Here is a 14782-nt window from a genome sequence, read left to right as displayed (position 1 = left end):
AGAAGAGAATATTTCTCTATGTATAAGGCCCTTGAGACCTTACACCTCAGTTCTCTGCTATCTTTGTGGGTGACATATGTATTATTTTCCTGCCATACTATGTAATTCCCCCAAAATGGGACAAACCACTAGATTAATTAATAAGGCAATTAATGAGATAAAGTATATGGAAATTTCAAAAATATCTTTCTGTAGCATGCCTTTAAAGCATGAGTGACTTCAGGATGGTACAGTATAATATTTGAGAATCCTTCTCATGTTATTAATTTTATTTTAAAAACCTTTTATGCCTTTGGATGGGAATATTATTGATATCACCTTGAAAAAGGATTCCTGTAGATTTTTTGCACCTTTTTTTTTTAAACTTGGTAACTAATGGTCTAGATTATACTCTCCATTTTTTTAATAAGACAGTTATCATTTTAAAAGACTTAATACAACTTTACAATATCATTTGACAGGACCAAATGAAAAAAGTGTATATTGAAGATAGCTTCAAGTATGAAATGAGTGTTGCCAAAGCATTTTTGACATGTGGAACACAAATTGAAGTGTAATGCTCTAGGTTAGATATTTATATTATTGAGAGAAACAGATATTTCTTGTATTGTTTCCTTTAGTACAGTATGTAAATAGAAGTACTAAGAGTATCAGTTGCTTCCTTGCCATAGTTTAATTTACAGTCTTCTCCAAGTATTTATATATTGAGTATAAAGAATGTTTTATACTTTATCACTTGAAAGTTATAATCAATTATAAAAGAAATGTGAAGAATTTACATAAAACAATGTATGTACTAGTACTAGAGTCCAGTTTTCAGTGGCTGTTGCAATTTAAAAGTCTAGGCAATATTGACTACAAGCCTGCTGACATAGTTACACAACATTTACTAATTTCATGAGAGCAAGGGATTACTAAGCATTTGGTGTTTAACTCTAGCAGGCGTTATAAGTGAGGCTTATTTGCATGAGAAAAAATCCTTTTAGTTCATTAGTTGTATGATAAGTCTTTGAGATATTTTTAATCTTCCATTTTATTTATTGTTTTATAGTTAAAAATATAAATGCTATGTGATATTTGAGTGAAAGGTGGTTAGCATGGAGAATAGTTGGAGAGCAGAGAGCAGAGAGCAGAGGTTGGTACTGTTGTAAATGAGACTGGCAGGATTGGGTCTGAGACCATGATGCTTGGAAGATACTCAGCTGTTTCCATTTTGTTCATTGATCTATATCCAGAACCCACCATAAGGGCTGGCACATGGAAGCCCAGTAAAGATTTAAACCATTAACTATGAAGTGAGTGCTTGCATGTGTCCTTTTTCCAATTGTTCCAGACTTCTGTATAGAGCACTGTCCTATTCATGTTGTTTAGACAAAGTGCCATGGATTATGAATACATCGAAAAACCTTGATTCTGGGGTCCTGAGAGGGGTGCAGATTTACAGGGTTTTGTTCTTAGAGGGTTCTCTTCATAATTTTTGTAACCTCTCTTGAACTTACTTTCTTCTTTAAAATTGAAAATAGATTCTTTTCTGATACAATATATCCAATGAGTTTCTCCTCCCTTCACTCCTCCTAGCATCATCCCAACCTCTCCTCTTCCTCACATCCACTCCCCTTCTGTTTCTGCTTCAGAAAAGAGCAGGGCAAGAGATGACAGCTAAGCAGGACAAAACAATATACAATAAGATAAGGTAAAAACCCTCATATTGAGGCTGAACAAGGCAACTCAGTAGGAGAAAAAGAGTCTCAAGAGCAGTCAAAAGAGTCAGAGATACACCCATTCCCACTGTTAGGAGTCTCACAAAACACCAAGCTAACAGTCATAACATAAACAGAGGACCTGGTGTATGATGTATGGTGGGTCTCAAGTTAAACATTAGTTGCCACTCCCACAAATTCTGTGACACCATTGCCCCGGATCTTTCATACAGGAAATATTGTAGGTGGAGGGTTTCATGGCTGTGTTGGTGTCCAGGTTTTTCTTTTTGTAGCCTACAGAGTACCTTCTCATGCCAAAAAGGCTGGAACATAGGGATGAAGGCTCCATGCAGGTACCGGCTCTACCCTTCTGTGTTCAATGAGATATGTAGATGTTGTCCATGGCAATGCCCCCACACCCCCCCCCCCTTTGGAGAGTGACTTTCTCCATGGGACCCCCTTGGCTAACAAGTTGACCAAAGGTAACCCTGTTCCAATACTAGGAACCTTGCCTGGTTACAAAAGATGGCCAGTTTAGACTGTATCCTCCACTACTAGAAGTCCTTGCTAAGGTCACTGTTACAGATTCCCATGGAGAAAGTCCTATGTGATAGCTGGGATCTCTGTTCTGCACCATACTGCTGGGGTTGCCTGATACCCATTCAAATGGTTTGTGTTCCCATTATGTGCTGAAAAAGGAACTCGTTTCTAAATCTTCAATTCCTGTATATGACCTGAGGGGAAAAAAAAAGCATGAATGCCTTGCCCTGACTAATGACCCAATTCATATTTCATGGTACTTGCATTCCTTATGAGGTGAGGACTCAAACTTTCTGAGACATCAAAGAAGGATAATAGTTATAAAGCAAGTATTTTGTGCCTTGAAGTGCGATTTTCTGCTTTCTTCTCCTATGTGAATTTGACTTTCATTATTGAATTTCATGCTTTCCTTTTACTTAATCACTTGTAGCATGGCAGAACTAAACATAAAATTCTGTCCTTTTGCCTGGTATAAAATGTTTTTTTTTGGTATCAGCATGTTCTCAAAAATATTAAAAAGGAATTTATTAAACTATATAAACTATTAAATTAAGGGAAACCTCAGTTATTGAATATAATAATGTTTAGGTATCACTTGTACCTAGTGTAGCCTTTTGTGTTTTGTGTCATCACAAACTCTTAAATAACAGTTTTTTCCTGTTTCAGGAAAGAAAAAAGGTACTTACTGTGTCCATTTCCAATTCCTGGATTACTATAATTCTGCTTCCTGTTCTGCTTTTCTGTTTGAAGGCCATTTCCTCTTTCTAGAATGTTAATAGCTTTTTTTGATAGAGGTGCTCCAGAGAGGAGAATAGCAGGACGTGAGTGATATGAAGGATAGAGAAGTTTTCTAGTGATTTATTTTGAATTGTTTTTCCTTTGTTTTGTCCAAATATTGAAAGAGAGTTGTTCTTTAATGCATACCCCACGACCCGCCCCTGCATGAACTTTCATGTCTTGGTCATATGACACCTCCATTTCCTTAGATCTCTTTCATTTATTTGGTGTCAGCATAAGAAAATGCCAAAGGAAATATTGGGTTTGCGTGTACATTGAATTCTGATAGCTCACAAGCCTGAACTTTTTTTTTTTTTTTTAACTATTATCTGTGTTTGTGTGTGCATGCATGAGTACATTATGTGGTGGTGAGCACATTCTCTGTGGCACATTGGTTGACAGAGGACAACTTTGTGGAATAGGTTTTATCCTTTTGTCTTTATGTGTATTCTCAGAATTGAACTCAGGTCATCAAGCTTGTACAGTAAGTACTTTTGTGTTTCCAACCCTGACCTTTAAACTGTCATTTAGGGCGTGGAGAGATGGTTCAGCAGTTAAGAACTCATACTGCTCTTGTAGAGGACCTGAGTTTTGATTCCAGTGGCTCATATCAGGTGATGCACAATCATCTTCAATTCTAGCTCCAGGGATTTGGATTCTGTAGGCACCTTAACTAACATTTGCACCTACCCCCCAGCCCAACACATTCATAAACACATAATTAAAAGTAAACTAAATAGTAATAAAATCTCGAATATCATCTAGTAACAGTAATGGAATAATTTTAGGATTTGGTGATTATATATATTTTTCTGTTATGGCTAATATAGCTTAATCAAAAGTTCACTGATACAGGTTTATGTGAAAGGGTTTTTCTGATGCTAACATATCAATGTTATTTTTTGAAACTAGAACTTTGAAGTCCTATTTTCAGTTTTATTTTTATTTTATTCTTTATTCACTCATTTATTCATCCATCCATCCATCCATGCATGCATCCATCCATGCATCCATCCATCCATCCATCCATCCAGCCATCCATTTATTGAGGCTGGGTTTCTCTGTATGGTTCTGGCTGTCCTAGAATTTGCTCTGTAGACCATGCTGGCCTTGAACTCAGAAATCCTCCTGCCTCTGCCTCCCAAGTGCTGGGATTAGAGGTGTGTGCCACCACCACCTGGTCCATTTTTAGATAGTCTTACATGTTAGGACAAGGCAAGTTATTGAATAAATACAATAACAATTGGTGTGATTGAAAAGACTTAATTATTAATAAAACAGTACCATTTGTACATATTGATAAGAGAAGACATGATCTATGACCCTACAAAGTAAATAATGGAGGATTGTGGAGCATAGTAATGCGCCAGAATTGACATTGGGTTTCACAGATGCAGAAGAGCCTTAGACTCACCGCTCACTATATTTATGCCTTTAGTCAAGAGACCTAATTATATTGATTGCCCATCTTTTCACCTATAAAATTTGGAGGGGATTTTTCTCACAAGTTATACCATTTGAAAGTGACATTTGCATTTTGCCTAGCATATTGTGATAATTTAGAACTATTATTTTTGGCAAGAAAATAACAATATTAATGTGTAAACACACAAACATTTTTGTGGAAATATATTTTTTTCACTCTATAGTTACTGAATGTCTAATGTAGCTAAGGTTTAAGATTAAGTTAAGCAGAAAAAACTTAAACCATGTTGATTTTTACTGAATAATATAAAATATTGTAATTTTAATGCTAGTCTCTAGGCTAGGAATACTTTTTGTGTAGGTAATAAGATTAAATTATCCTGTTATTTAGGGAGAAAGAAAAATGACAACTTTACAGATATATATATATCTGCAAGCTAAGATAGCTCTCAAACTAGTAAAATAGCATGAATTTTTAAATTTTTTCTTTAATAATATCAATTTGCTTCACTATCATCTTTTAGTCTGCTGCTGGTCAAAGAAAATCAGTAACTGGTTCCAACTTTATAAAAGTTTTGGTACAAAGTATTTAGAAGCTGTATCTTTTTCCTTCCTCCTCCCTCTCCAAACCTTTAGAAATCATCGATAATCCTTGTATTCCCACTAGAGGAGCAAGTCATGACAGCAGTGTGTGTGTGTGTGTGTGTGTGTGTGTGTGTGTGTGTGTGTATTTGCGAGTGTGCATGTGTGCGTGCCTCATGCTTTTCTGAGATGGGCTGTGTATAGGAAGGCTGCACTAGATTTCCTATCCTCCTGCTGTGTCATCTCTGCTGAGCTCACAGACACCAGTCAGCATATGCAGCTCAAGGATAGAATTTGATATGAACTAGTGCTTTGATTGGCTGCCTTCAAAAATAAATTTTTTTCTTCTATTACTAAAATCATACCTGTAAATACTTCAAGCATTTTTATTTTGTTTTCATTAGCACATGTAGGATAACTCTAGATTTGGCACACACACACACACACACACACACACACACACACACACAAAAACACACACACCATTGAGATCAATCAGTTTATAACTGAGCTCATGATAATATACAAATCAAAATCTGAGTTTTATTTCTTCATCTTTCCCCTTTGTACTTCTAGAACTTCTAAGTAATCTATAATGTTCTTTTATAATTTTAGTGATTCTGTTAGATGTGTGTGTGTGGAGGGGGTCAGAGAAGAAAAAGAATACTTAATTTCAGAAACAAGTAATGCAGTGACAGACAGTAGAGGCATGACACATACCCAGTAGCCATAGGAATTTGAGGTTTATTAGTTTCTCTTGGAATCTAGTTTCCTAGGTTTTTATCTTCTAATAGATTTCATCTTCTGGGTAATTAGATGCTATTTAAACTGCTTCTAAAAGCTGCACAGACTCCCTTTTGATACTAATTACTATTTAGTATCCACTTAGACCTAAGCAGTTTTGTTTCCCTTTATCATCAAGAATTCTCTAAGTTTGTCAATGTATTTATGGAATTTTATTATCCATTATTACAACATGGATTAAGGCTTTTTTTTTTTTTTTTAAGGTCAAAGAAACTCTTGTATGGATAAAGCAGGATAGAGATGAAAATGTACCTAGCATAGAGCTGTGTTCACTTTCCCATTGCCAATGGAGTTAATGGAATGGTGAATGGTGTTTGAATTTCACTGCACTTTTTTATACCGACTTAGCCATTTATCCAAATTAAAAGAAAAAAATATAACTATAAGTTGCTACCTACAAATTTGAACTGAAAATAAACTTTGGATTTTGGAGGAGATTGTGCTTCTTTTGTGAATTTAAAATGACATCCTTTTTTACTTTAGCGGAATCATTTTGTTTTGAACTTTAATACTGTATATGTTTTTCTTTCCCATTTTTACCATTTTTGTAATCAGCGGAAAACTAATGATGAATTTATAAAACAATTTAATAAAGTATCATGTTTCATAAGAATGACTTTTGGTTGCTTTTGAATAAACATCATTCCTAAAAAGTACAGGTGAGGGTTTCTTACATTTTGTAAATTCTGTTTCACACTGAGGACTAGGGAAATAATTATGACTGTATTTTTCTTTCCTTTTATTCTAGTAAATGACATTGCTTGTGTACCAGCCATGTATCAGATATTGTTTTTGGTGTGTGTGTGTGTGTGTGTGTGTGTGTGTGTGTGTGTGTGTGTGTGTGTGTGTGTGTGTGTGTGTGTGTCTGTGTGTCTGTGTGTCTGTGTCTGTGTGTGTGTGCGCGTGCGTGCGCGCGCACGTGCGTGTATATGTATGTTATTAAATGCATGCTTCTTTTATTTTCAGGCTGAGCAAGAAATTGTAAGTAACTAAAAATTGTGTAGTATGTAATGATGGAATTGATACTTGATTTCAAATCTGACCTATATTTACTGATTAAGCATTGTTAGGCCAGTCCCATTGTAGGTATTTTGTAAATATTTATTGAAAAATAAATGTGAAGTATTGCTTTCAGTTTGCTTTGCCAAGTAAAATTGAAGAGTATGTATGCTGCTTAACACTTAATATCCAGAAATTTATGTGCCTCTAATTTCCCATCTCTTCTTGTAGGAAAGACGTCTAAAAGAAAAAGAAGCCAGAAGAGAAGACAACAAAAGACAAACAAAGGTAAGAGGTGTGTGTGTGTGTGTGTGTGTGTGTGTGTGTGTGTGTGTGTGTTTAAATTAGTATCTTCATATCTATACCGTTTGGTTATTTTTGTTTTATATTTTTTGTTTTGTTTTGTTTTGATTTTGTTTTTGTTTTTTTTGAGATAGAGTTTCTCTGTGTTAACAGCCCTGGTGGTCCTGGAACTTAATTTGTAGAACAGGCTGGCCTTGAACTCATATCCATCTGTCTCTGTCTCCTAAGTGCTGGGATGAAAGGTGTGCGCCACCACTACCTGGCTGTTTGTTCCTTTTAAAAAACAGGTCTGCTAAGGTATTTGACAGAGAAATTTATATAAAATAAAGAATCTTTTGTAATATTGAAATTAATTTAAATTACTATTTTCCATATATTTATTATTTATTTTACTTTTTTATGTTCATTTTTATATCAGGGCATTCTGATCTACTTGGATTTGAGCTCTTGGCCTATTGTTTACTTTCTCATTTATTTGTTTTCCTTTATAGAAGATTAAAAATTAAAAAAAAAAGATAGTTTGTGATCTGGACTGCTTGATCTCTCCCCCACCTTTTCTATTAAATACAGAAGACTTTGTGGGCCAATCAGAGAGGATTTGAATACCTGTCATTTTTCGACTAGAAATACAGCCAGTTTGTACTCAACTGGATAATTGGATAATAGATTGCTGAGAGAACATTGGTTGCTTCGCTTCACCTTTGAGGATCTAGATGAAACACTCTATAAGCTTTAGTGTATCCCATAAACATGTATAGTTTCCCTGGAATATATACAGCTATAATTTTTAATCTGTCATGCTTAACCCTGAGAAAGTTTCAGCTCCTGTATTATTAGGCATCTAATAGAAATGCTTTTCTAGACCCAGGGCCAAATACTGAATGCCATTTCTCATGCTGTATGTGCTATGCCTGACTAGCTATGATTTTTTTCCTTGGCATTTAGCAAAAATCTGATTCTCTTGAGTAAGCCCCTAACAATGTTCTTTACCCCCACCCCTTATACTGTCTATAGCACTTAGAAAGCAAGTTGGAGATGATAACTCATTGTTTTGAAGTGGGAAGCAATTACCCTATAGTGTAAGAGGAAAAGACTGCATATATTCACTATTAAAGAGCACTCTCTTCAAAAGTGCCTGAAAATGAAAACTCTAGACTGTGCAGCCTGACTGTTACTGCTTGTGCATATGTTTATCATGCAAGGTTGAAGTGTCATGGCCTGGAAACTAAATCATAGGAACTGCACTGGGTTTCATATCTATAGTTTTCCCATCTATAGGTCACAAATGTAGTTAATCCTACATCTGTAATGAACATGTTCAGATTTTTTTTGCATTTTATTTTTATTTTAAAGATTTTATTACATGTATTTTTTTGTGGTTGTGTGGGAATATGCCCACGTGAGTGCAGGTGACTATGGAGGTCAGGTCTCCTGGAATTGGAGCTGTAAGTGGTTGTAGCAACTGATGTAGCTGCTGAACTGAATTTGGGTCCCATGGAAGAGTGACAATGCTTATAACCATTGAGCCATCTCTTTACTCTTTGCCATTGTTTTTTATTTTTTATTTTTATTTATTATGTATACAGTCTTCTGCCTGCAGGCCAACAGAGGGCACCAGATCTCATTTAAGGTGGCTGTGAACCACCATGTGGTTGCTGGGAATGGAACTCAGGACCTCTAGAAGAGCAGTCGGTGCTCTTAACCTCTGAGCCATCTCTCCAGCCCCTGTTTTTTATTTTTTATTTATTTTTTTATTTAACAATTACATACAGTGTACAGAGTTTTGGGTATTATAACTCTGGTATGATTTAAAGTATAGGAACTTGGACATTTTCAGGTTTAGGTATTTGAGGGTGGATAAGAATCTTGTCTTGGAACCAATTTCCCTTGAGTCTTGAGAGAAGACTACTTCGTGTGGCTTACTTTTTATATTTATTGATGCTGTGTGCTTTGTCTTTCATAATGGATTAAATTTTAAGGAATTTGTTTTCACTTTTTAGCCTACTTCTGGATTCCTTTTCTTTAATCCCTCTATTGGTTGGTGTTTGTGTTTAGCTTTTATCCTATTTCTGTTGGGGAAGTCATCTTATAACCCGTTGTTAAGATTTTCCATTAGGGCTGATGTCAATTTTGAACTCTGGCGAAAACCTTCCTCCTTTGCTCTCCTTCTTCATGTTTTTCCTGTATGTTTGATTTTTCATACCCAGAAAAGGAGGGGGCCTTCCATGTCAGAAGAAGACCTCTTATTGTATTGCCATGAGGAGTGTGCTGAGAATAAGCAAAAGGGGGAGGCTGTGCCAATGATGAGGTTCTTCTCTCAGCCAGGATCTTTAGTGGATAAAGGCTTTGTCTTATAATTGCTGTGGATAGTTGAGATACCTCCAAATCACAACTCTCTCCTGGGGAGTACAGAGATGAAAACCATCTCCTTTGAGTAGTGTTACCATAGGGCTCAGTGGCAGTTTATAACCAGGTCTCTGACATTCCCCAGTATACCGAGGTAAAATGAAAGTATGATGCATCTCTCAGAAACTTGATAATATTATTTTGTTAAGTTTCTATCTATGGTCTGTTGAAAGAATATGAGAGTGATACTTTCATGATGATTTCCTGAGTACCCAATATTCAGTGGTTTGGGAAACATAGATTTCCAAAATCACATTTATTTGTTTGTTTATCTACTTACCTATTTATTTATTCATTCATTCATTCATTCATTCATTCATTCATTCATTCATGGTGTGCGTGTGCACATGTGCACAAGTGAGGGTCAGAGGACAGCTTGCTGGAGTTCTGTCCTTTGACCACATAGGTCCTCAGATTGAAATGCAGGCTGTCAGGCTTGTTGTCAAGCACCTTTACTTATTGACCATTTTACTGGCCCATGATGCAGATCTTTTAGGTATGAAAACTTCTTTTAGTAAAGAAATACTGAACAATAGAACTGCTTCTGTTTGGGAGGATAAAATTATACATAGTTCTTGTGGTGATCAACAGAGTATATTGGTTTTGGGGTTAAGAGAAGTTGTATGGGAAATACAGCCACATCTTATTTTTGGTTGTGAGCCTAGCTTTTAACGGCTGAGCTATCCATCCAGCCCCACCCCCATCTTATTATTTAGCTAGGTTTCCTGTTGCTCTGATGTTTGGTCACACATGTTAATTGTAATATCTGATGTCTGGAAGGAGTTTTGCAGCTATGTAAAGAAAAAAAAAACCAGCAGTGTGAAAACTTGATAATTCTCAGGGCTCTGGTAATTTTAAAAAAGAAGTAGGGCTTATTAAGCACAGTTGTAATGCTGATGGAATAGGAATTGGTGATAAAGGAACAAAAGAAAACAACTTAGGAGACTAAAACACTAGAAAGTAATATTATGTTGAAATTTAAAACAATTTTGAAGTTTAAGTTCTATAATCACTGTAAATCTTTCTAGTTTTATTGCTAGGATACTTAATTTATTTGCCAATACTGATCTTAAGAATAGTTTACCCAGCAGGTAAAGACAAATAAAAGGAAATAGAGGAGAAAAAAAGTTAAATAAAAGGCAGGAGTAGAGAAGAATATTATGGGAGGAAAAAGAAAGCAGCAAGAGATGAAGAAAAAAATTTACTAAGAATGAGAGTACATGCAGCAGTAGGCTCAGCTGAGACAGAAAATACATAGGGAGTGGTATCTCCACACTAATTTTCTGAGAGCAGAGCTCATCAACTAATAGTAGCCTTTAAGTGATGGACCTGAGCCTGATCTCAAAAGACAGACCAATCTTTGCAGCCATATGTCTGTCTTTCACTGCTATAGAACCTGAAGACTTTGAAGCTCTAGCCATCTGCTTTACATTCATAGTGCTATCTATCTGGCAGCATGATTAATACTCATGGAGTCTTGAAAGTATGAAAAAAGGCTCTGTGCCTGTACACATCTCAGTGCTGTGTTTGCTTCCTATACTCCCAACATAGTTGGGAAACACCCCTAGCTTGAACAGTAGCCTCCCCAGGGATTAAAGATCTGGGTAGTTTCTGGAGGGTGAGTTAATTTGTCTAGCCCATAGACTGCAAAGCTAAGTGTGGCCACCAGAGGCCCCTGATATGCCAGAGAAACTATTAAAGTGAAAACAGTCTGGCTGACATATAACACTAGTTAAATGCAAACACCAGCATATGCTATACAAGAGAAGAGTTAGGTTTTAGTTAGGTTTCTACTGCTATGATAAATGTCATGACCAAAAGCAACTTGGGAAGGAAATGTAGCATGAATAAATAAATGGACCCAGAGACAGGTATTGGGGTTCAAGCTTCAAGCTTAAGATCAGAAAAGCAAAGCAGCCAGCCACTAGCTCTCACCTCTACTCTAAAGCGATTCTGGCTCCTCAGACTGCAATCTCAGACTGCTATGCTTTCCTCAGCATGGCTGGAGAATGAATGCTAGCTCAGAGACCCTGTTCCTATCTTAACTACCTCTCATAAGTCCTGGGATTAAAGGTGTGAGCTCAAATTCTCTTTTAGACTTATTCACTCTAATGTATCCTGGGTGGCCTTGAACTAACAGATCTGTCTGCCTTTATCTCTTGGGTCCTGGGATTAAAGGTGTGTGCTACCACCTCTGACCTCTATAGCTGTGGCTGACTTTGCTTTCTGAATCCTTAGATAAGCTTTAATAAATCAAAAATAGTATATCACCACAATGAAAGGATTTTTTTTTCCCCCAGCCTATAGTTGTAGGGCATTGTGAAGGGAATTCAGGGCAGAAACTCAAGGCAGGAACCTGGAGACTAAACTGATGCAGAGGCCATGGAGAACACTGTTTACTGGTTTACTCCTGATAGCCTATTCTACCTGATTTTTTATACAACTCAGGATCACTTACTCAGGGGTTGTCCCACCCAAAATGATCTGGTGCCTCCCATGTTATCTTTATTCAAGACAATACCCCATAGACTGGCTAACAGGCCAATCCTATGGAGACATTTTCCTCAATGGAGATTCCTTCTTTCCAGGCATCTAGGTCTGTCAGGGTGACAAAAACCAACCAGCAGAATTGGCTTATTCAAATTTACGCCCCTCCCCCACATATATATGATTGGCAGTTTCCAATTTTAAAGGATCCAGAAAGAAGCTTCTCTAAAGTGTAATCATTTTGTGTGTGTGTGTGTGTGTGTGTGTGTGTGTGTGTGTGTGTGTGTGTGTGTGTGTGTGTGTGAGAGAGAGAGAGAGAGAGAGAGAGTTTTAATGGTACTTCCCTTTTATCCTTTTTTTTATACGAGGTATTAGAGCAGTTCACTTAGAAACCCTAAATGACTCATTTAGGGTACTCAGTATTAGTAACTGAGTATATTGGAATGAGTTATTTTTTTCTTCCTTCCTTCCTTCCTTCCCTTAATTCCAGTAGAGTTGGGAGAATTAGGAATTCAAAGTCATTGTCAGCTACATAATGAGCCAATCTGAATTACATAAGACCTTGTGTTTTAAGGTTCCCCAAATAAAATCATAAGAAATATCCAAGCCAACAGTTGTGCAGATTTATTGTAGAAACAAAAACATGAAAAGTAAAGCAACATGACTTCTCCAAAATACCATAGTTTTTCAGCTTCTTAATTCAACAATACTAAAAGAGGTAGTGCTGGGTGAAGTTTTCAAGTTTCCTAACATGAATGATCAATGAGTTACTTCAAAATAGCAACAGAGGAAAAAGCAGAAAAAAAAGGAGCTTCAGCAATATGAAGGATAAAGTTCCAACTATGGAAGAAAAAAAATTCATCAAGGAAATTGAAATTACCTCCCCCCCCAAAAAAAAATAAAAAAAAAATAAAAGGGAATGGGGCCTGAAGAGATGTCTCAGTTGAGAGCACTTTTTATAGAGGCCTCAGGTTCAATTTCCATCACCACAGTTTACAAACCGCCTGTAACTACAGTTTCAGGGTATATGATGTTTTCTTCTGACCTCAATGGGCACCAGGCTTGTAAATGGTATACATACATATGTGTAGAGACAAAACACTCATACACATAAAATAATCTGAAATTAAATTAAAATTGAAAAAGAATTGTTGTAAACAAAATGAATCAAACAAAAACTACAGTGGAATACATCACCAGTTGATTCAAACGAAGCAGAAGGAAGAATATCAGGGATGGAAGACAAGCTCAAGTATATATTAAACTCAATAAGGAACTAAAAAATGAACAGCACAAACAGGCATGGTCACATGTCCACATCTCTGCAATGATATTGAAACATATACCTAAATGCTATGAAAGGAGCTAAGATAAAAACTAAAGACATGTGAATCTATTCAAGGAATTCCCCCCAAATCTAGAGAGAGAAACAAAGAACATCCAGATTTGAGAGATTTAGAACTCCAAACAGATAAAAAGAAGAACCAACCCCTCCAGTGGTGATGGAAGTTTCTGCTCTGCCAACTCCTGCAGTCATCCAGTCTCAAATAAATACATAGAGGCTTATATTAGTTATAAACTGTTTGGCCGATGGCTCAGGCTTCTTCTTACTGGCTAGCTCTTTTTTAATTATTAACCATTTCTATTAATCTTTGTATCCCCACATAGTCTTGGCTTACCCCCAATGCCTGGACTTTTTGCTTCCTTAGCAGCTACATGGTGTCTCCTTGACTCTGCCTACTACCTTTCTCTATCCCTCTTTGGATTTCCCACCTGGCTACATCCCGCCTCTCCATTGGCCAAAACAGCTTTATTCATCAACCAATAAGAAAAACATTTTTATAGCATACAGAAGGATATCCCCCATCATCTTCTCTTTTCTGTCTAAATAAAAAGGAAGGTTTTAACTTTAACATAGTAAAATTGCATATAAGAAAACAGTTATCAAGCAAGAATTATACTCATAGTATTTAGTTCATTAACATTTGGCAAACTTTAAAGAAAATATTTTATCCTATCTTTGAGTCTAAAGTTTTATATGTAACTTATCTTTTATCATAACTATGAAAAACCATAACCATATTATCTGTCTTCAACTCTATCAAAGGCCCCAGAAGGATAATATATAAACTATAGAATTGACAGAGACATTTCATTGCCTGGATAGTCACCCAAAGTTCATCTATAATGTTGGGCCTATAGGCCCAGAATGTCTGGCACACTTTTTGATGATGCAGGAACCTTGAAGGACCTTACTGTCACTTGGCAAGTTCAGCAGTCACTTTTCTTTGTAACCTGCTTGTCCAGTTTGGATAGCATGCTGTCATGCAGTTCAGGCAAGAGCAGTTTCTGTCCAAATGGCTATCTCTGCCATGTTGAAGGCAAACTCCATAACGAGTTTCTTCGATGCCCATCTTCCTTTCTGACATAATTGGTGTTGCCAGGAGCAGTTGTGTCTCATTGTCATGAAAAACCCTAAGAAACCATCTTAAATGCCATACTCTGTAGGTCTTTGAAAGGTTTTGAAGAATACTTATCCATTTGAAATATATTTCTGTATATCTAGAAAACCTAACTAACATAAGTATAAGCTTTGACTATTATAAGTGGCTACCTGTAATCTGTGTTTAATTATACATTACATTTTAAAAAGAGCTGTATAAACACAATATCTAAGCAAGAGTAGAAATATATATATTTATATTATATTTATATATATGTAACAAAATTGGCCTTAAATTTGTATCAATAAACCAAAA

The 14782-nt window shown here is 36.2% G+C and overlaps 1 protein-coding gene across 2 annotated transcripts in view; it reads left to right on the top strand.

The window, feature by feature from the left end:
* Ddx10 (DEAD-box helicase 10) overlaps window positions 1-14782 on the top strand; it is a 164553-nt gene that overhangs the window by 99223 nt on the left and 50548 nt on the right. For both annotated transcript variants that reach the window (XM_027415099.2, XM_027415100.2), the window contains exon 16: window positions 7059-7115. In XM_027415099.2, coding sequence (XP_027270900.1) covers window positions 7059-7115 — 57 coding nt within the window. The remainder of the gene's footprint in view (window positions 1-7058; window positions 7116-14782) is intronic.

This window comes from Cricetulus griseus, chromosome 4 (assembly GCF_003668045.3).
Source record: "Cricetulus griseus strain 17A/GY chromosome 4, alternate assembly CriGri-PICRH-1.0, whole genome shotgun sequence".
NCBI lineage: Eukaryota > Metazoa > Chordata > Mammalia > Rodentia > Cricetidae > Cricetulus > Cricetulus griseus.
This window is presented reverse-complemented; position numbering and strand designations above follow the sequence as displayed.